The sequence below is a fragment of the Neolamprologus multifasciatus genome, chromosome 15 (assembly GCF_963576455.1).
Source record: "Neolamprologus multifasciatus chromosome 15, fNeoMul1.2, whole genome shotgun sequence".
In the NCBI taxonomy this organism is placed as follows: domain Eukaryota; kingdom Metazoa; phylum Chordata; class Actinopteri; order Cichliformes; family Cichlidae; genus Neolamprologus; species Neolamprologus multifasciatus.
In genome coordinates, this window is record NC_140453.1 from 9387622 (window position 1) to 9410348 (window position 22727).

Below are 22727 nucleotides of genomic sequence, written 5' to 3' on the forward strand. Positions count from 1 at the left end.
CCGAACTGACAGTGAACGCGCAGTCAAAATTCCTTAGTCAAAAATGCTTTTTTCCCGCTAGTTTTACAACACACACAGTTAAACGTTATATTTAAAAAAAATATTCGAAGACCTGAAAAACTATTTCAAATGTTTTGAATATTAAAAATATTTTGTATTTTGTAATATTTCTTATTTGACCTTTTTTCTACAGCTAGAAATGCTTACGGCATATTTTTATACTATTGTTTGTGATCGTGTGTCACAGAGAGCGTACAGAAGCAGGTAATGTTAATTAAAATCCCATAAAATCCTGCAAACGTCATAAAATGCTGAACCCGCTTCCTGTCACGTGCCCTGCTGCGGCCTGATCATGTGACTCCAGTTGCTAAAAATGAAAGCTTTATGTAGCTGTATGAGATTTGTGGCGCTTGTTTTGATCTATAATTTATTTTTCCAAGCAAGTTATCAGCTGACCGAGCTGCAGGTAAGGCTGGGCTTTCTAAATTCAATAACTGTAGTCTTTACTTCAATAACTCTGTGGCGCATATATATATTACTAATAATACAACAGGTTCTGGTGTAGCTGTATGTGCCAGAAAGGAAATGGCCAGCAAGATTGTTGTTTACAGGTGTCCCCCCCTCTTTGTTATGACGTGTAACCACAGGTATGTAACCTGTGTGGCGGGACCATCCTAAACAGGTCTGAGGTCGGTCACTTTTGCTTCTTATCCGCTGGACGGATAGACGGACGTTGCTGTTTGAGAAATGACACCACAAACGACCCTGAACACATCATCGGGTAGGATTTGCTGCTTTCAGGGTCCGTCGGAAACAGAATTTACACCCAAGCTAAGATTTTTTAAGCTCCTTTGTGAATAACTGTTAAAAAAAAAAGAAAAAGTAAATGTCTTTTTCTTTCTAGTGACTTCCAGTGCTGACTGTGTATTAACTTGTGGGAAAGGTTTTGTCTTCATAATATTACTAACAGACAGGAGGCTGAGCTGGAGGTGGCAGAATTGGCAGTGCTAGCATTTTCATTAGGAAGTACAGCTCAATTTGGTTTTTTTGGAGACACAGTTAGAGAGGCAAAGCTGAGATGGTTTGGATAGTGGGATATATTGGACAAAGGGTGTTGAATGTGGATCTGGCAGGCAGAATAAAAAGAGGAAGACCACAGAAATGATTCATGGATATAATGTAGAAGCACATGCACAGTTGGTAGAGAAGGATGCTAGGGATAGGGTGAGATGGAGGCAAATTTGGTAGTGACCCCTAAAGAGTGCAGCTGAAAGAAGAAGTTCTTCATTATCTGAACTTTATTTGTGTTTTTGTTTGTCAGGTTGGATCTGTCCAACTGTTCACTAACTTGTGTGCGGGATCTTCAGGGAGCATCAACAGCTTTCATGATGTAAGAACAGTAAATACAGTTTCACATCTTTTTTTGCACAAATAATCCTCTCGTCTGCACGCAAAACAACAGAAGCTCCTGCTTACACATGCTTTTTCTTTGATTGAAAGGTTATTTTTAATTCAAAAGGAAATAACTGCTCTTATCGCTACTCCACAGTTTACATTTAACATGAAAAATTGTAGTAAAAGCCTGTATTGGTGTACCGAGAAAGACAAATGACACATGTGCAGGCGATTCCTCAGAATGATCTTAATGTTGATAAAAGCATTCTTGAGCTGCAAGAGTTTAGGAAAGTTTTTTTATCTCCCCTTCTGGCAAGCACTAAAATGATTTAACTTCACAAAAAATAAATATAGCTGAAGCAAATAAGGAAGACAGAGGGCGGCTGTGGTTGAGCAATTTCTTTACCAAATGGTTCACATATTGAAGTATCCTTGGACAAGATGTATCAAAGTTAGACAAAGTGTTTAGGCATAGATACAAGTGCAGTGTGACTGGATGACTGATAGTTGTACTAGAAAGTGCTAGTGTTTTTATCTATGTGGTCGCTCTTTTAAATGCATCCTATAAATGTTTATATTACAGAGACCTCTCGTTCAATCCCATTGTCAACATCAGTGATACAGCTTTTCAAGGATTTAATAAGTTAAACTACATGTAAGTATTTTACCCAAATTATGACAGATTCTCCTCAGTATTAGATTGAGATTTTTTTTTCTAACTTAATTTCTCTGTAGGATTTTACCACAAAATATAGATTGTCCGGGAAGCAACACATCTTGGGAAAAGGTTAAAATCAAAGAGGGAAATCGCCATTGTGAAGGCCAAAGGAATATATGCAACGAGACTGGACAACTGTGTAAGTTCCTAACTTTTGCTGTGACACATGCCATCTAAAACTACAGTTATATGTTACACGTGACATCTATTCATACTTGTTGGTAATCCACAGCAATGAACTGTCCAGAGAACTCCCTCTGTGCCCCCTTCGGCCCAGGCTTCTTTGAGTGCAGCTGCGCTGAAAACTTCCGTGGATACAAGTGTCTTCGAGAGGTTGGTTCTGCAAGCAGCTTAATACAAATCACCTTTTGATGCTAAGCTTTTCGATTATTTAAAGTTGTGCATTTGTTAAAACTGTCCATAGGGGGAGTTCCCAGCTCTGCAAGTCTTTGGACCTCTTGCAGCTTCTACGGTTGTGATCTCGGTTCTTCTGTGGGCCACCCAGAGACGTAAAGCCAAATCACTCTAAAGCTGAACCTTAGTCAGCTGGTTTTAATCTCAAACTGACTGTTCTTAAAGGGAAGACACTGATAGGGGGAAAATGCTGACAAAGTCTGAGGGGACTTTTACAGGGCTTCTTTTAAATGTGTTTTTATTCATTTTACACCTTTTTGAGGTCGGTTGTATTTTTTGTTTCAAGGAAATTTACACGTTTGACCTCAAAGATGTTTCAGTGTAATTTTAAAGAAAAGATTTGCTCTGCCTTTCAAATATTTTTGTCAGAAATGACCACTATTAGCACATCAATTATATTTGTAAATGTATTTGACTGACACCATGTGATAGAAGGGAAAACACTGTGTTTTACAAAATCTTTCAGAAACTATGTGCACTTACACAAATACTGATTTCTGTCCTAAAACCTGTCTGGGCAGACGTGCTGAATTTCCACTTTACTGACAGCAAAGACTAAGTTTGTTTTGATATAAATTTTAACAGTAATAATTAAGAGTGCAAGCTTATTTGACATCTTTAAAAATTATTTTAATAGTCCAATAGGTTAAATTCTTTATTTTTTTTTCTATGCAGTTGAGCGACACAAAATCCTTTCTTTTGCAACAAACCTCTTTTTGAAGTGTGATGTTTTTATTTACATCTTTAATTTCAATTTCAGACAAAACACAAAATGTGGAAGATACTTGTCTGTTACAGCCACATTTTGTTTATAAGCCACATGTGCTAAATGTCTTGAGATTCAAGGGTAACCTCCGTTGATACTCTTCTCCATTGAGATTCAGGGTTCTACTAAAGATTTTAAAACAGGATATGTTTCTATGCTTCGAGTATCATGTTTACATTATGCATATACAGGATTTAATTGTACATTAACTGATTTTCTAGCTGTTAAAATGTTGTGTTCTCTCATTGGGAAAATTCAGTGTTGAAGGGCAGCTCTAGTTGCTCTATGTTCAATACATTGCTTCTGGCTAAATAAGTTGTCTGAATGTTAATGCACTGACTAAATATTGCAACTAATAAATAATTCTTGTAAGGAGAGAGTGCATCTACAGCATGCAGAATATTTCTCCTGGTTTTAACTGAACTTGGTGACGATATATGAGCAGTGAGAACATAACCTCCTAGCTGCTTTACCAAACACTGTAGTACCTGGTTAATGTCTTACTTTTCTTTTGTCATTAAACCTAACTTTATGGGAGCCATAACATTTATCTGATGCTTCAAGTCCAACTGTAATTAGGAAAAAATTCTGTCTTGTTTCAAATTGCATGCCATGGTTAATAACTAGTGTTGTGACGCTCAGTGGGATTGTATTGGTAATTAAATGTTCTGTTTCTAATAAACAGTGGGTCTTATAACATCTAGCACTACTTTTTTTTTAACAAACAGAACAGCCTTGTCACATTAGGCCAGGAAATATTTCCATTCACCCAATACTACCATAAAAACACACATGGACTCAATTTAAAAAGCATATGTCACTTCAGATATATATTTATTGCATGCTAAAAGCACAATTTGTTGTGTGTGTACAAGCTCTTGTGCACACAAACTGAGTTGTTCACTGGTCCACGTTTTTGACTCGCAGCACCACAGGGACAGAGGTACACGGGATCATCCCGAGCTCTGTGATGACTAGATCTACGAAATCAGGCGGCGTCACGTCGTAGACCAGGTTAAGAAGGCCGAGAGAGGACTCGTTCTGCCATCCCTCCAGCGGAGTCGTTCCTTTACGGGTTACAATGAGGTCGTCGGGGTCATCTGGAAAGCAAAGATGAGGATAAACTGGTGTATGGAAATAAAGTTGAGCCAAAGGACAAATTGAGCTGAAAGGCTCGCAGACATTTATGTAGCCACTGAACACTTTCCATACCGAGTTCATTAGATACAAAGGAATCTGTCTGCACCCTGTCGCAGAACTTGTAGGTCTCACAACACACCAGCACAGGCACATTAAAAGCTTTGGCCACCAGAGCTATCTGTGATGTCCCCACTCGAGACATGACGTAACCATTAGCCAGCAGAGCATGAGCGCCAAGGAAAACCTTTGACACCTAGAAGAGAATAAAGAAACTCATTATGCTTAGAACCAAATATTTTGGGGTTTACTCTAGTGTAGCTCCATGATTACCTCTGGAAGGATGTAAGAGACAGCAGAGATAAGAACATAGGTGCAGCTGATGCCTTTCTGGACCAGGCGCCTCAGGGCCTCCTTGCCCTCTAGCCGAGGCCTGCTGTCCACAACAATAACACGGAATTTTCTGCTCTTCTCAAAGGCCTTGCAAAGGATGTGGTTGACCAGTGACGAGCTGTCAGGGAGGAGAGAGGAACATTTAATGTCAGGGCAAAAATGCGGAAGGAAGGTTGCATCTAACCAAAACAGGGAAGAGAAAGCGTTAAGAATAAACAATTAAGCAATGCTCGCTAATAAAGAACAGATTTAACAGCTGAAACCAAGTACATGCACGCAGCTTTTAGAGACTTACCATCCGTAAACTAGGATAACATCTCCATCACTGATCTTTTGTTTTTCTATGGCGCACTTGGCAATAGCTACACCAGCGAGAATAATCTTCTCATTAATGTAGGACTCGATACCGTTGAGCAGTTTGTTCTTTGCCTAAAAACAAAAGGAAGTGCATGAGTTCTCAAGTATCGGAAACTTAAAATGAGCCACACAGCGTGCTAAAAGTCTCATTACTTAAACAAAATTATGTGATTGCAAATACACGAGTGTCACTAACCTCGTCTTCTTTACAGTTACTAGGAATATTAGAGATCTCCTTCTTGATGTATTTGATTGCATTACCCATGCTGGCTGACAGAGGGCGACACTGATTCAGAAAACTGAAATAAAAACAAAGCAAAAGGAATGATTTCATGTGTTAAACCAAAAACGTGTCAGTAATGTAGGAAATAATGATGAATGACTAAAATCAGTAATTTTTTCCTTTACCTGATATAAGGTTTTAGCTTGTTGACCAAGTCTCTTGATAGCTCCTCATTTTGAGGTGTAGTGTAGTCCCTTATTACCTGAAGGGAAAAATGAAACACTGGACTTTGACTGGGCCATTACAACATTTCTTTTCTTTTCCAGTCATTCTGTTGTAGATTTGCTGCTGTGCTTACGATCGTTGTCCTGTTGCATGACCCAATTAAGACCAGACTTTTAGGTGTCAGACAGATTGCCTCACATTGACTTTACAATACTTTTGGTAAATGGCCTGTATTTGTATAGCACTTTTACTAATCCCCCCTAGGGACTCCAAAGCGCTTTACACACCCAGTCATCCACCCATTCACACACTGGTGGAGGCAAGCTACAGTTGTAGCCACAGCTGCCCTGGGGCAGACTGACAGGAGCAAGGCTGCCATATCGCGCCATCGGCCCTTCTGGCCAACACCAGTAAGCGATAGGTGAAGTGTCTTGCCCGACTCGGACCGAGACTGTCCGAGCCGGGGCTCGAACCGGCAACAAAGCGAACTCCCAACTCCTGAGCCACGATCGATTTTATATACATAGGAGCTTGTAGTAAACTCAGTGACTGCAAAGTGCCCAGGTCCTGTGGCTGTAAAACAAGCCCAGATGCAACTTTGAAAAGTTAAGCTATACCACCATATTCTTTTTAGAAAGAATAAGCTTTCCCTATGACAACACTTCCAAACAAACCATACTTGTTCAGTGTTTTTCTAACTGCACTGTCATGAACTCACTGAGGCGTGTAGAGTGAGATCTAGTCCTTGAATTTTTTTTTTTTTGCAGCTTCTCTGAGCATTACATGCTCTCAACTTGGAGTGAATTTGCTAGGATGTCCATTCATGGGAAGGTCGGCAGGAATTTTGTGAATAATCTTTCTCACTGTGCAATGATGGACTTACAGCCTTATAATCCTTCACAGATTGACAGTTGATTCTTTGAAATCGTTGCTTATTTCTTTCCTCCTTGGCACTGTGTTTACACACACCTGAATGCCTCAGAACAACAAACTGTCAAACCTTCCACTTTTATAAAGATGCTCACACCTACTGATGATCACTTAATAAGGTATATCTGATTACCAGCACCTGGCTACTACTTGCCCTTGTATTTTTAATGGATGCAGTCATGGTACACTCAGTTTTCCACACAGTGCTTCTGGATTTTGACTTCATTAAATGATGACACTGTATTATGTCGTGTTCTGTAGTTCATTTGAGATTGTATCTACCTGATTTTAATGACCAGATTCACTTTTACAATGTCCTGATAAGTAAAAACTTGGACCCTCTCCAATACTGGCCGACTTCTTTGTAACTGACTGCAGTCAAACGGTCACTGTGTCAGCCTTAGCCTCGCCCATGAGAGAGGGAACAGTGGGGTTTGAAGAATGAATGGTCTATGTTGGGACTGTACCTGTTTGAAAGCATGCAGCAGGGCGACAGAGCGAGCATTGGATCCTGCAACAATGCCGTGTGAATACTGCAAACCCAGCCTGACAATAGCGGGATGAATCACTGTGGAAGGAATGCTGCAAACCACAAAAGGGTCCGTTAATGAGATTTAAGGAAATCTTAAGAGGTTACATCTTATAACATGACATGAACAACACACTGTAACATACAATTTAAAGTCAGTTTACCTGAGTTGCTGTGTTAGAGGAGCTTTGCGACTGTACTGGTGGAGATGAGAAAACAGGCTGACTTTGTAGCCATAATCTGAGCGCAGCGGGATCTGAAATGCACAAAATGTACACCAGGTCAGAGATTACAGCTGAGTTAATGAGGTGAAAACAGGGAGTCTGTAGACTGTGCTCATTAACAGTTACATTAAACTTTGAATTCTGTGTAGACCTAATAGAAAGAAAACTGACAAAATTAAAAAATTACTGTTATAATAAATTATGACTAAAAGAACAGCAGCAAGCAACGGACAGCCTGGTGTTTCGGTGACCACAGCAAACAACACACATACTGTAAAACCTACTTGCCAACTTAACAGCTGCCTACATCATTAAGTTTGTAACAACCAACGATAATGGGTTAAACCGGATTAAGATAACAGGTTAGCAACCGAAACAGAACCAAAAGGAAAAAAAAAAAAGGTTAATGGCACACATTCTGTAAAGCCAGACGCCGATGGCTTATACCTTTTTAGCAGTATAGTGCTCTGGTGTCTGAAAGAAATGTTGGATACAGTCACATGCAATCACAACTGCTGGTTACTGTATGCAAAGCTGCAATGACTTAACCAAATAAAATTACTTTATTTTGGAGTTACTGTTCAAATAACAGGAATTCTATTTATGTACACACCTGACTGACTTTTGTTTAATTAGAGAATGTCTCAGATTTAACTAGTAAAAGTTTAGATTTCCAAAAACGAACCATGCACCTGCAGGAAATGTCACACTTCTGTCCAATATAACATGTTGTAAACATACCAGCAGTGTTTTTTCCATCAACTGAATTTGTTTACAATACAGTATGTTAGATTCAAACATAAAAAATAGTTACTTGAAGCATCCAAGATCAAGCCATTTTCATAAAATAAGTCAAACATTTCCCGATGAATCTATCCATCCTTACAACAAATTAAAAGGTTACTTAGAATCACTATGTATCGTGTGTATTCAGTGTGTCTTGAATCATTTTTAAGGGTCTTCAGAAGTTCCTCACAGCAATACTGACCTGTTGCCTTTCCAACTTCTTGGCAAGTTTCTTTAAAACGTCTGGGTTGTCCACTTGAATGTGTTCTGGGAGCCTCTTCACCACTGAAAATGCAAAGAGTGTTAATATTCTCCAGTGTGCTGACGAGCCAAAAAATTCTGCTGGTCGTTTGGGAGATGCTAAATAGCTCTGAGGCTTGTACTGCGAAGCAGGATTTTATGTTATCCAGGTATTTGCACTGTCAAATTTGAACAAAGACTAAGGCTACATCCACACGTACACGGGTATTTTTGAAAACTGAGATTTTCTGTTTTTAAAAAAAAATCCCGTCCACACGTGCAGTTTTAAAAAATATCTCTGTTCACATGTAAACGCCCAAAACGCAGTCAAACGTTGTGAAGAACATGCCAAATCCTAGCCGTGTAGAAATGTTGGCCAATTAGACGTCTAGAAGCCTGGGAGGGAAAGAGTAAACAGGATGTAAGCATGTAAAAACTGCAGATAGTAAGATTAACAGCAACAGTATTTTGTCTATATCCGCCATTGTAGAAATTAATTTCATGTAAACAATAACGTGGCGCACAGCGTCACGGCAAAAAAGGCGAACACCTTTGACGTTGCGTGACTAAATCTCTGTTTTCCTCATCCACACAAAAACGCAAAAACTGAGTTTTCAAAAATCTCCACCCTGGCAGGAGTTTTTAAAAATCTCCATTTTCAGTGAAATCTGCGTTTTCAAAAATACCTGTATACGTGTGGATGCAGCCTAAAGCCTACATTCAAATTCTGTGTTTACATTTATTCTTTACTCTTTACCCATGTGTTAATGAAAGAGCTCTCACATTGATAATTCTGTTAACTTGCTGAGTTCTTCACAGGCTTCAAATAGGCTAAACTTTATCAAGTCTTGTCTAGCCTTACTGACCAAAGCACTTAAAGCTTACACTTTTAATATATTATTACGTTACAGTCATTTTCCCCTCTTACACACTCATATTGATGGTTTGTCTGCAGCAGCTGTATTGCTTTCAGTCTGTATTACATGTTTAACGTCTTCATATTTTCCCATATTTCAGTACAGGTTCACCTTCGAAAATCAGTCGCTCTACTGCTGATACACTTATTACCATTGCCACCGACCACACTTCACTGGTACCAAATCCTTGTTGGTTGAAGTTACCACCAGTTAGTCTTGTTTCAGCATATTTCCCTGCAGCCAATCATGAGGCCAACGTTTGACCCTACAACAATCACTGATCACTGTTAGTCTGTATTTATCACAGCCATGCAGCTTCTGTGTTGGCATAAACAGCTTCTCAAAGTTCTACAGGTAGCTGTCTGTTGTTCTGACTTGATTATTTCAAGTTAGATTATCCAAAAGATAAAACTGAACGCGCAAATGTTAGGTGCAACAGCAGTACCTGGCTGCAGATCACTGGGCGGAGCTTTTGGTTTGCTCGTGGCTGCCTGCTGTCCTGTATCTCCCTTCTTGCTCTGTTTGCTGGCCCTCTCAGCCTCTTGCCGAGCTCTCCTCTCAGCTTTCAGCTCCGCTTTAGTCTTTGCTGGCTTGTCCGCCGGCACAGAAGCCTCCGAGGCAGGCACAGAAACGGGTGCAGTAGCAGGCACTGCTGAAGGAGCTGACAAAGACCATAACAGACACAGATGTTAGGATAAAGAATGAATCACACTGTGCACCCAGATACAACAACACTTGCTGCTGCCAAAATGGGAGGCACCTTTCTGCACTGTGGGTTGTGTCGGGGGCTGGGATGCTGGAGCTGCTGAAGTGACCGGCTTCTTCTCCTTCTCATTTTCCTGTGATGCCTTGTCATCTTTTTTCTCTTTGTTTTTTTTCTGCTGTTTCTTCTCTTTCCTCAGCCGTTGCTTTTCCTCCTTGGTTAGGTCTTTGCCTTCACTCTGTCACGTGACAGGAAGAGGCGTCAAGAAAAACCCAACTATTAAGGAAAGAATTTATCCACACAAACGACTATAATAAATTTCAAAACAACACCTAGACTAACCTTTGCGCGTTCGATTTCACCTTTCCTCCCGGGTCCATCTGTAAGACGAGCAACAGAGGATGATAATATTAGATTATTTAGCATTATAACGTACTTCTGTTACTTTTTCCACAAGAGGCGGTGATACTAAGGTCGAGTCTGTTAGCTGCTTTTAGTTTGCACCGTGTCAACGAAATCAGTAACAAAACAAGTGTAGTGCATCATCGTCACAGCACAGTGACAACTAGAAACATGAGTATTGTACATTTTAAAACTACTCGAAAAGATGATGCAATACATTCTCTGTCTACGGCATGAGTACCATTTACATGCTCTCGACGCTAACGTTAGCAGGTCTAGCATCTGGGAAATTAACTTTGCTACCAGCTAATAACAAAGTCTACATAATAAGCGCTGTGAGTATGAGATACTTTTTCGTAACTCCTACAACTAAAGAATAAGAACCAAAAGGAAAAACCAAATGAACTACAGCTATTTACACACTCTGAAACCCACCTATCACTCCACTGTCAGCCATGTTTACGATGCTGCTTCACCTCCTCTTCTGCTGTAGAAACTACTACCATAGAAACGTATATCGCCCCCTGGTGGATGACGTTGTATGTTGATGAGTATGTACACATTAATATTAAGCATATTGAAAGCATATTGATTTGTTCTCCTGATATTTAGACTGTAGTATTGATATTTTAATCTTTGCCTTATGTTGTTTAATGGGATGCTGGAGCTGCTGAAGTGATCGGCTTCTTCTCCTTTAATACTATTTTCACATTAATACTATTTTCCAAATAGTATTAATGTTTAATGGGTGTTATTAAGGCTCACTCAGTGACATCCATCCATCCATTCGCTTCTCCTTTTCAGGGTCGCGGGGGGCGCTGGAGCCTATCCCAGCTGTCATAGGGCGAGAGGCGGGGTACACCCTGGACAGGTCGCCAGTCTGTCGCAGGGCCAACACACAGGGACAGACAACCATTCACGCTCACATATTCACACCTAATGGCAATTTGGATTTTCCAATTTCCAATTTTCCAATTAACCTATCCCCACAAGCTGCATGTCTTTGGACGGTGGGAGGAAGCCGGAGTACCCGGAGGAAACCCACACAAACACGTGGAGAACATGCAAACTCCACACAGAAAGACCCCGGCCTGAGTTGGAATTGAACTCAGGACCTTCTTGCTGTGCGGCAACAGTGCTAACCACCGTGCCACCGTGCTGCCTCACTCAGTGACATACTGTTATTTATTTTATGTTTATATTTGATTCTAAAGGCCAAACTTCATCAACAAAAATAAAAACTAAAACTATCAAACTTCCTACATCATTCAGTAGCCTACTGTGAAAAAGTCTTGAGCATTCCCTTATTTCTTTCAACAAAAAATCTTTTGAGTATTATACATATGAACATTACAAGGGGAAATAAATAAATAGTGTTATGTATATACAGTTTTGGTTACTGCACGTAGAATTAAGTACTGCACAGTGATTGCACAGTAGAGGGAATCACTGTGCAATACATAGAGGGAATATTGAATATTGAAGTGAATATTGGAATATTGATCTGGTCAGTTAAGTAGCAGAGGGGGTTGTTGATCAGTTTTATCTGTTTTGGTGTGAATAAATTCACAACAGGTGCACTAGAGAGAAAACAATGAGACACCCCCATAACAGTAATTATTTTAAGGATGGAGGCCACTAACCTTTTTTCCAATTCTGGCATTGAAATGCCAGAATTGGACTGACTGATAAAGAATGTTATATTGGTGACTTTGCTGTAATGATAAGGGCAAAGGTTCATAATGAAAATCCATCCATCCATCCATCCATCCATCCATCCATCCATCCATCCATCCATCCATCCATCCATTGGGTAGGAGATATGTAGACCCTGGACAGATTGCCTGTCTATTCCTGATTAAAATGCTGACGTTAAATATCAGTTTACTGTCTATATTATGATCCAGTGAATTACAACTTCAGCATCTTGGCTTTTGGTCAGTGATTTCAATAACAGCAGCAGATTTCTGCTGGTTTTGACAAAAGGTTTGAAGTGAAAAAGTTGGTAAGGGATGTGCAGCGCTGTTCTTTGTATGCTTATTTGCATCCCCATTACATCTGCATGCTTAGAGGAAGTTTATTTTCATGGAAACAGCTGGAGTGTCATTTTTGTGTGTATATTATCCTCCATCACAAAATAGACTGAAGACAGATTTTATTGTCCCACATTGTAGGAAATTTGGATCAGGTTTCCACCCAGGCTGTATTTATAAAAAAAAATGTTTAAACACACATGAAGTATGAGTGAAACAAGAACAAAAATACACAGACATAAGCATATGTGCTATTTATAGACCTATACAGTAGAGTGCAAAATAACTGTAAAATTCATGTAAACACTAAAAGAAAAAAGATCTGTCATTTTTTTACTGATACATCCCTACCTCATCATTTAAAACTGAGGTTGAAGTTGGGATAAAAGAGATTTATTCTAGCTCTAGTCAGGCAGCACAGTGATATTCTAAACCTCAGAGTGGTACTTGGTGTGTAGCTCATACAGCGCAGGGTTATTAGATTGTTGGCTTGCCTCTGCACAGCCTGTTTGTAAATAGTCTGCAGGCATGAGTACACTCCACACCCACACAGAAGGCAACCTAGCTAGAAACAGCATATTACTGTATATATACATCATGCGTGCTATCCATGGTACTGAATTCTCTGGCCCGGACTGTAATATTAGCTTTTCCCGTCTATTCTACAGTGTCTATCCCTGCACTGCTACACCTGCGCTCTTTTTCTGTTTAAATAATTTACTAAGTTATACTTTGCTGTCATTTTAGGCCTCATATTTATATCATCTCATACTGTGTCAGAGTCTATTCTGCAGAATAAGGTGGACTCAACTGCTATCTTTGTGTTTTTCCTCGAGTACACAATGGACTGAACGTGAATCAGAAGAACAGGAATTCAACACTGTACATCTTCAGTGATCTTTTATTTGGTTCCTAGTCACATATTACCATGAACAATTAATACAGAGCTCCTAAAGAAGATTCACGTTGCATCTGTGCTGTAAAATCTATTCTATTCACCACCTCCAGATTAAGCAGCGCTGCACCACAACGTCACTGCGTGTTTGACTCCCAGCCGGTGTGTGCTGACTGAATTCACGGCGCAGTAGCTGGTTGAAGGGGACCAAACCTCACAGAAACACCTGACTTGGTTCCGTTTGACCAGCCACAGCAAGGCGTGTTGCTTCAGCTGCGAGTGGCAGAGCAAGAGGGAGAGCAGGAGGGGAGGGGCAGTCAAGAGGAAAGGTTACAGGGGTAAAGGTCACGGAAAAAGAGGGACATGAGAAAGACGAAATACGGTAGGAGATGGACATCATCTGCAGGCAGTAAGGGCTGCTGAGTCCTCTTCAGTCTTACCTGATGGAACACACAGAGAGAGAAAAGGAGAAGTTACAGCACAGGAACAAGTGCCTCCGTGTTACCAAGCAAATAGTTCCTATTTAGAGGCTTGAGAACTCTGACAGCCGGTGACATCTCTCCGTTTCCTTCCAAATCCAGCCCACGGCAGTGAACTTTCACCCTCAGTGACAGCTCCTGCATCTCTGCCCTTCCCTCCCCTCTTCCCTTTTTGAGAGCTCTGCGGTTGCTATAATGGGTGACAGCTGTGCTCTGTCAATCCTCCTTGACTGTCAGCAGTTGGGGCAGGGCAGGAATTTTTCAAGAAGTCCCTGAGACCCGATCAGCGGCCCTGGGAGTAATGCTAACTGCACACGTGCCTGAGCTGAAGGAGAGGGAACAGGCCTTTCACCTGTTGTCCTGCCACACACACACACACACACACAGACACACACACACACACACACACACACACACACGTTCATGAACTCTGACACCCCCCAAATGGTAAATGGTTAATGGCCTGTATTTGTATAGCTCTTTACACAACACAACACAACCAAACACACACACACACACACACACACACACACACACACACACACACACACACACACACACACATATAAAGTAGACAGACACCCTCACACAATTTTCTGAATGAAGACAAATGAAAGAACAATATGAGAAATGTCGACGTTGATGCTCATGTCCCCTTGAAACCACACACTTCCTTACATTCCATAAGTGGCGTATTAATATGGGGATATAAGGAAGCATGTGCTCACAAGGGACAACAACTGGATTCGCTGCTCCTCGAGACACAAAGCACCCTTTCATAGCCACGAGTGGAGAGTAGCGGGAAGAACCGGCTTAACAGCGGTTAACTGTGACAGAGTGAGCGAGTGAGTGAAGGAAAAATGGAGCGTGAGAGGCACAGAATGGTGGCTTCTATCATGTCCATGATGCTAGAAGCAAGGAAGAGGAAAATCCTTTTTCATTTGTATGGGTTAAACCTGACCATTGTTTTATTAGACAAGTAAAAAGTGAATTTTCTGACACTGACAGATGACTGTCAGTGTCATACTGGCAGATACTTGATGGATAATGCCAGTAGGACTCTTTGCAAAAAGAAAGTGGAGGTTTTAAAGTTTTTGTGTTTTAAAGTTCTGTGATGCTGCTGAAATGAGTTTAAATAACTCAGGCAGGTGAGGCAAATACCGACTCCCATCAAACAAAGGTCATCGTCCTTTTTTTATGCCCAAACATCGTGCCACGTGAAGTCAACGTGATGCCGACAGTTGTGTCAAGTGATCCTTAAGAGCGGAAAAAATTCAATTCATTTTAATTGCAACCCCTTATTAAAATGGCTTGAGCTGATTTTTTTTTTAAAAAAGTGTGTTTTACTCACCTTCTTCTGATCTCCTTGTGCCTCCTCCCGTGGTTTTCTCACGGTGAGTAAATGGGGTTAAGATGAAGGCCTCAGTCCACCTCTCCTTTACAAGTGGTGACTTCCTCGATAAATCTAAACACTTCTGAACCAAATGGCCACCAGAAAGAAAGGACGACTCCTCTGAGAGGCACCAGAATTCCTGATTCTTTCCTGCATCACACCTCAGCTTCCCCTCACCTGACACAACTGGCTGCCATGTTGTGCTGTGTCTTCAGTAAAAGTGAGAGAAAGCTGGTTTGATACCAGTTTTTTACTCATATTGTGCTGAAGTTAAGCTGAAACCACACAAGCACAGCTACCCGAAGATTTTGTTGCCTGACATATGACTTTGTCTCTTCCTGCGCTGTGAACTAAAGTTTTAGAAGGAGAAATCACAGGAGTGATTCAAAAACAGACAAAACTCAGACCAACCTTACTCCTCATCCCTGAAGTTGTCCTCTGCCTTTTATCCACCCTTTAACACCAAGCTCATGAAACTAACCCTCTGCTTTCTGACAACCACTCCCCGGCTTCACCCTCAGCTCTCCTGTGATCACCCATCCTCCTCTGTATCTGGTCAGTGGATTGTGCCCACAGCAGGCCTTGCAGATCGGCCTTTTCTATGGCTCCAGGAGCGGCCCCCTCCAATGCGGCCTCCCACCTGTTGGTGTCCTTTAGAAGCCCGGGCCTCTCCTGCGCCTCCTGTCCGGCCCAATCAGCGCTTTGACAGAGGGGAGCCAGCCTGTGAAATCACACCTCTCAGCTGTTCACACTGGGCTCGAGACATCCTACACCCCTGCCGTTCCTCTGTTCAGGCCCCCCCCACCCCCCCACCCCACCCTGCCTCTATTTTACACCGAACGTCAATGGCTCCTTTTTGGATTAAAAAAAAAAGAAAGGGAAAGAAAAAAGAAAATTTAAAGGGGATACAGGGAGAAACAAGGAAGCAACTGCAAGAGGGGCGTGTTTTACTAGGTCTGGGGGTACAGTCAGAGCAGCAGTTACGGCAGGCCGTGAGTCACAGCCGAAGCCAAGGTTGAGTTTCAGCCCTCTTTGGTTTCTTTGATTCACTTTAGCGTCATCGCATCGTTTACAGGGGAGGAAAAAGTGACGTTTGTGCTTATCAAGTTCACAAAATAACATTTCAGGCCCCTTTATGCGGCGATTCGGGCAACTGAAACAGGTCCCTTTGGGAGACATCACATGATAAGAAGCCTGTCTGCTTCACAGTGCACCAAATGTGGCAAATGCTTTGACAAACTGTAAAGTAAACCTCTGTCCACGAAGCACGGCCAGTAGGATATATAGGTGCTCCTGTGGCATCATAAAAAGAAAGCAATAAATTCTTCAGTGGCCACAAGATGACCATTCTGCCACCGTGACTCTTAGAGCACAAGCACTCGATGTGAAATGAGCCACTTTAGGAGGCAAAAATCCAAAGCCTGGAAGACTATGTCTTTTCTAAGGATACGTGCTGCCGTATAGAATGACAGGTCTGAAGGTGTGACAGCACTGAAGCATCTACACGCACTGATCACCAGCAGTGTAGAGGCAAACAGGCCCAGGCTCAGGGGGTTCATTTTCCTCTGCAGCAAGCACAAGCTGCTCCACTAAGGTCAACACCTGTGTTCTAAAATCAGCGCTGGGGTTGGGTGTGATAGGAACCCGGGCCTCATTCACAGAAAGCTCAAGCTCAGAGAGAGGGGCTTATATTGAAACCTAACGCTCTCGCTATTTTCGAGGCACTTGCCGTCCACAAATAGCAACCTGGCTGCATCTTTGTGGCTCCCGTTTTTTTTTTTTTTTTTTTCACCCCACAGGATGTTGTCTAAATTCGACAGTTGTTCAATATTTCCCATGGCGCCGAGCCAGGGTGTATCACAAATGCAACATTTCCACTAATGCCAGCGATGTGCCGCGGCCTTGCTCGTTACATCTGAGCGCTTGGAATATCGGATGACTTTTGTTGCTGAGTGAATTCTTGGTCGCTCGCACCGGACACGATGGTAAAGACACAAATCATAATCCTTGTGTTCCTCTTTTGCGGGAACAGCTGATCACTGTCACATACTGGCCGCACAGGCCGGGGCTTTGCCAGCGAACGCTCTCATCTAATCATCTGTTTCTCCTTCATCATGTGTCATGCATCATTCAGAAGAGCTCACCTTACCCTCTGATTTTTTTTTCATCTGTCTACACCTTTTCTGTTTGCTTTTTTTAAAAATTATTTGACTTCCAGTCATCCAGTCTGGTGATCCTTTACACTTCCAAAACTCACTGTAAACATGGACACTGGATGATAGGATTTTGACTTGCTCACCAATTTTGAGATCAATTAAATCAACATGGGGGAAAGTCAGTGAAGGGGCTTAAGTGCCCGAGCTACATGTTATCTTCAAATTGGGCTAGGGAGGTTATTTTTAACTACCATTCACATACCGGGGCCCCCGTTTGCTAATCACTTTGTTCCCCTCTGTCATACCCATCTGCCCTGCTGCCAATGTCCCACTGCTTCTGGGGAGGTCACAACACACTTCACTTGGCAGGAGGAAATAATTTACCTCAGGACAGCAGACAGGAGCTTTGAATGATGAACTCCAGAGCAGTTTCTTCAACAGCGGATAATATGGAATTCTATTGGTATAAATAAAGTGGCAGCTGACACCAGACCAGATCTTGCGCATGCACACGCACACGGAGTGACCCCCACCTCTTTTAGCAGGAAAGCTCCTGTAGGAGGTAGTGGTGGTGGTGGTGGTGGTGGTGGTGGTGGTGGGGGGGGGGTGTTAATAAATAACTTAATAACTTAACAACAAATAACTTAGATGTAAGACTAAAACTGGGATTTGAGATTGTAAAATTGGCATCATGGCAACAGATAATAGCTTAAAGTGTCTAAAAAATTCACACACATTTTTTAATGTATTCTAAAGGCACACTAAAAAGATTAGGAGCTGGCCTAGTTGAAAAAGCTGCTTAATCCTGACAATGGTAAGACGGTACTGTGCTGCTGACTCATTACGTGGTCTGATATTAATGGCGCTCTCTGTCCTTCCCTGGGCACAGCAGTTGCCAGCATCGAGGTTGACACAGCTGCCAAAGGAAGCCCGGTCCGTGTGGTGAAGCAATGGAGCAGAAAGGTCAAAGGTCAGCAGCATTTATGCTGAAAGAGAGAACAGGTGATGGAGAGGTGAAGGAAACTCGCCCACACGATTCAAGGAGAGGACAGAAGGATTTAAACGAATGCTCTGAGGCTGTGAGATTTAGGAGTGAGGAAATGCAGCAGTCGGTGACATCAGCGTCTTTATTGTTTTGTGTTTGGTTAGAAAACGGCAAACAGTTTTCATTTCATTTCACCAACACAGAGAAAAAAGCTTGTTATTAACGTGGCACCCTAAGCAATTCAATTCAAGTCAGTTTTATTTATATGGCACCAAATCACCACAACAGTTGCCTCGAGGTGCTTGGGACTAGGCTTCAGTCTGTTACTGAAGCCATCCAAAGGTGCCAAAACAGGAAACACATCCCACACTTTTCTCACCAGCCCGACAGCTAGGACATGAAAGGGTTCTGGGTGTTACACTGGAGCCTGTGTCACCCTAGAAGGGCCTACTGCAGCAGTCAGAGGTGACACATGAGGTCTGATTTTGGACGATAGCAGGGGACAAATTAAGTACAATTTTATTAAACCATCATATTCACTGTGCTATTGTACCAAAGCAAGGTAGGATGTTTTGGGAGCTCAATTACATAATGGCAATGACAGGCTGAAATGACTTCGCAGGCAAGCATATCTAACTGCTACTATTAAAAATCATAGCATCTATTATACAGTGCTTAAAATGTCTATTAGATCACCACCCAATTTAAGGTTTATGCCACAGTTTCCCTAATTAATAGTATTAGTAATTACTGAAATGATTTTTTGGAATGTTTCTGTAATGATTAATCCACCAGTATGTGCCAGCTCTTTAATCAAAATGATGTTTTGAGTGCTAAAATGTAACTATTGTTGTTATCCATGAATTTTCAAATTGACTGTTTGACAAAAATTTTTTAGTTTTAGATTAAGATGCCAAATTATATTTATTTCTTTTCTTTTCTGAACAGAAAAATCAGTTTTAGGGGTTTCTGAAAACCTGATTTCAGGTTTTAATTCTGCCTAATAAATAAAAATATGATTTTTGTTTAAAATAATTTTTTAAAACACTGTCATACAGAGTAAGTCTTTTAAATAATAACTGGATCACTTTGTGAATGTTTCTTGTCATAGAAACCAATACCTGAAGGCGATGTGACACCATACATCCTCCTGTGTATCGATATACAGTATGTGTGCATATAAATAGTGTAGCAAACTGTAGATCCATATTAAGATATCGATTACTGCGATTAAAAGGGGCAGTTTCATCTTCACTGTAGTAAATCAGATGGAATTTTTACTAAATGCTTCACTGTAGAGGATAATAAAGGGTAATTATAAGGGAAGATATTAAACTGCTTTTTTTGTTCAGGCTCTTTATTTCCTCGTAAAATGTCTTAAACTGAACCACTCAGTTTGGATAAGGTTTAACAACTATGTTTAAAGGCGATTTTATAATAAAGGATTTTTTCTCATCTGAAGACAAACCTTACTTGTTTTCTTTTTTTTAAATGTCCAACTTCCAAAGAGTTCAGTGGAACTGATTCTTTTTAGGGAATAACGATTGGCATATTGCACATTCCTTTCCTGGAGCCTTCTTGTGCATGTACAGCTGTCAATGCCTTCCTGTAACACAAGCAAACTTGAAGTATTTTATATTGCAAGTACCAATCAAACAAAGAAAATGTTATTTATGAGGCAACATGTGTGAGCTACTACAAAGATAGCAGACATATAACTATGTTGTGTATGTAATAAATATTTAGTTTATTTTAATATTTATTTAAAACAACATGCGCATTATTGTTGATAAAACAACAAAGTCTTTCACAGGAACAGAAATCATCAAATGCATGAATTAAAACCATTAAAAAAGGGACTTGATATAAAAATGATACAGCCTAAAAATTAAAAGAATAACAGGATAATAATTAAAACCAGCAAGAGGGCAGTAAAAATATAACACATTTAGTTTAAAACCAATAAAATAAGCATACATTCAATAAATCAATCAATAACTGACACTCTTTTTAAACAGTGTAACTACGTAAAGATGCTGTGCACATTTCCATCACAGTTGGTCATGACAAAAGCTCAGTTTTTCCTCACATTAAGCATTCCTTTTCCACGTGATACTTTGCGGTGGCTCCTGGCAAAAGAATGAGCAGCCTATGGACACCCAAGCACCCGTGGGGGTCGTGAGTAAGTCAGTTGTCAGTTGACTCCCAACAAAAGGGAACGACAACTGCAGGAGAGCCAGAAGCAAGGGAAGGAAGAGAAGCAAGAGAAGCAACAGCAGCAGTGGCACGGAGATGAAACAGAGATGAGTTTTATGGTGGTCAAAGAGTGCAGGATCGGCTGAATCAGCCGACCAGCTGAGAACACTTGAAGTGAGAGTCAGCAGTGAGCATCGATGATGTCTGTTCTGTCCAAGTGTTACGCTCTACCATCTGAAAACTGCTTTTCAGGCAGTTTGGTGTACTTCTCAGTGACTGCTCCTCAATACTTCATCTGCAGAGATGCTGAGTGGACACAGGCAGAATTGGAAGGAGTCCTTTGTAAAAAAAATAAAAATCCTTTAACATTAACATTTAACAAGTTATTTCATATTAAGGCTATAACAATTTCAAGATTAAAACAAACACTATTTTTTAACACTTCTGAGCAGTTTATGTATATAAATGGTCACAACAAATTATTTTTATAATTCCAAATTGCAATTATGATAGTGTGGCTTAAAAAGAAATACAAGAACAACTGATGTTTAAAAAAAAAAGTTTAACGTTAAAAAACTACTTTTCCTGGAAAAGACGCTGGTGTTGTGTAAATTTAATGCTGCTTATATTACACGGATAGTATCAAACTCGCGGTATCTCCATAACCAGACAGTTCAGCCATATAAACTAATTTGGGGGATGTAAGGTCCTAAAAGTATTTCAGGTTATCCTGTTGACTGCTGGAACAAGATAATAAAATTCTTGCTGGTGTTAAATGTGCACTCATTAGTACAAGATCAAAGGGCGACTAGGGTACTTTTGCATGTAAAACTGAGCTACCCTTACATGTATTGACCATACTTGCTAATATGGTGCTGATTGCCATGTGATTATAAAATTTTGCTGATTAAAAATGTACAGGATATCTGTGTAAGATTGGCTGAACAGCTACATTTGATCCTGTCATGTTAATTTTTGATTTGATATCATGATGCCTTAGACCAGGGATGCCACACTCATTTTACATTGAGGGTTACTTTGATATCAAGTGGGCCAGAGGAGTGAAACTGCACTTTCTGTCAGTGTAAAGACATTTAGCGACATATTTATTCCCAGAGATATCTTGATATGAGATGAAATGTAATTTCAACAGCACATCTCAGTTTCTATACATGATCAATTTTCTTGTAGCTCACTGCTCAGACTGTCCTATATTTATAAAACATGAGGTTTTTTGTTGATTGATGAAATTTCTATAGTCCACAATGAAAAACATAAATTTGTCTGTCATTTTATTGTTTATCTTTTACATATCTACTTAAGTGTAGTATGAAAGCTTCCAGGGGAGAGCTTTATCAGCAGGAAAAGCTGTAAAACCTATTAAGATATAGTTAAAAGTACAAAAGTTATATTTTCCCAAGTCATCCACTGGGCCCAACTGGAATCTTCACTGAGCAGATTTTGACCCTCGCACCTTATGTTTGACACCCCACCTTAGACAAAATCATAAGTGTAAAAAATACAAAACAACCTGTATTTTGTGTCACTCAGCAACAGTATTTCATTTGCAATTTATTTACAGCAGAGCAAGTGATCATAAAACAGCACAACACCCTCACACAACTTTCATATCCAAGTTTCTTTTCTCTCACGCCTTCCTGACGATTGAGTTGAATGCCTTTATTGTCAGTGGAAGATGTGTATGGATATGTATGGGTTGTAAAGCCACTAAAAACACAAAAACTACAGGTTACATAGAATTTAGGTGTTCAGTCTGTACTCTTAAAATATATCCAATTTAACTCTGCACCTCTTCTTATCCTCTTCAGCCCTCTCATGGGAGGTAACAGCTGTCCTGTCACCCCAAGTCACATGACATGGGCAGGTGGGAGAAACCTATGTGGGACATCTAACTACCCTCCTCCCCCCATTCTGTCTCTCTGAATGTCAGACACACACACACACACACACACACACACACACACACACACACACACACACACACACACACACACACACAATCTCTACTCTTCAAGGGTGTGGCCATTTTGCATTGCTGGAATGTGCTCTGTGTTTGTAATTCATACTGTATGTCTGATCTGCCCCAGTGTTGAAATACCAGAGACAAAAATCTGTCTCGTTCCAGTCCCTGCTTGTAGCTGGTGTGCTGCTGAACTCGATGTCTCGGTTTTATGTTCAAACCCTCTCGCACACTTTGATGTGCAGGGAAA

The 22727-nt window shown here is 40.8% G+C and overlaps 2 protein-coding genes and 1 long non-coding RNA gene across 3 annotated transcripts; 1 reads left to right on the forward strand and 2 right to left on the reverse strand.

The window, feature by feature from the left end:
• Nucleotides 1-331: 331 nt before the first annotated feature.
• Nucleotides 332-3990, forward strand: atraid (all-trans retinoic acid-induced differentiation factor). Its single transcript, XM_085133035.1, has 7 exons — nt 332-466; nt 648-781; nt 1322-1390; nt 1979-2050; nt 2131-2252; nt 2346-2446; nt 2538-3990. Exons 1-7 carry the CDS (start codon nt 374-376, stop codon nt 2640-2642), a joined length of 696 nt encoding a protein of 231 aa, XP_084989161.1. The 5' UTR covers nt 332-373; the 3' UTR covers nt 2643-3990.
• Nucleotides 3991-4110: 120 nt separating this feature from the next.
• eif2b4 (eukaryotic translation initiation factor 2B, subunit 4 delta) lies at nt 4111-10897 on the reverse strand. Its single transcript, XM_085133033.1, has 13 exons — nt 10795-10897; nt 10300-10337; nt 10015-10195; nt 9700-9915; nt 8300-8382; nt 7252-7343; nt 7026-7140; nt 5589-5665; nt 5377-5479; nt 5119-5252; nt 4764-4941; nt 4506-4686; nt 4111-4393 (listed from the first exon to the last, which is right to left on the reverse strand). Exons 1-13 carry the CDS (start codon nt 10814-10816, stop codon nt 4194-4196), a joined length of 1620 nt encoding a protein of 539 aa, XP_084989159.1. The 5' UTR covers nt 10817-10897; the 3' UTR covers nt 4111-4193.
• A 2380-nt stretch (nt 10898-13277) lies between these two features.
• LOC146501552 (uncharacterized) lies at nt 13278-15949 on the reverse strand. Its single transcript, XR_014869203.1, has 2 exons — nt 15118-15949; nt 13278-13727 (listed from the first exon to the last, which is right to left on the reverse strand). It is a non-coding gene; the product is annotated as an uncharacterized LOC146501552 (long non-coding RNA).
• Nucleotides 15950-22727: the final 6778 nt, after the last annotated feature.

What these genes read in the sequence shown, in the direction of transcription:
- eif2b4 (XM_085133033.1), bottom strand. Translation starts at nt 10,816, where the DNA reads ATGGCTGACAGTGGAGTGATAG. An exon ending in TGCTGCATGCTTTCAAACAG is followed by an intron (nt 5,666 to 7,025) that starts GTACAGTCCCAA and finishes TTTTCCCTTCAG; the next exon opens with GTAATAAGGGACTACACTAC. An exon ending in GTTATCCTAGTTTACGGATG is followed by an intron (nt 4,942 to 5,118) that starts GTAAGTCTCTAA and finishes CCTCCCTGACAG; the next exon opens with CTCGTCACTGGTCAACCACA.
- atraid (XM_085133035.1), top strand. Translation starts at nt 374, where the DNA reads ATGAAAGCTTTATGTAGCTGTATGAGATTTGTGGCGCTTGTTTTGATC. An exon ending in ATCAGCTGACCGAGCTGCAG is followed by an intron (nt 467 to 647) that starts GTAAGGCTGGGC and finishes GTGTAACCACAG; the next exon opens with GTATGTAACCTGTGTGGCGG. An exon ending in CAACGAGACTGGACAACTGT is followed by an intron (nt 2,253 to 2,345) that starts GTAAGTTCCTAA and finishes GGTAATCCACAG; the next exon opens with CAATGAACTGTCCAGAGAAC.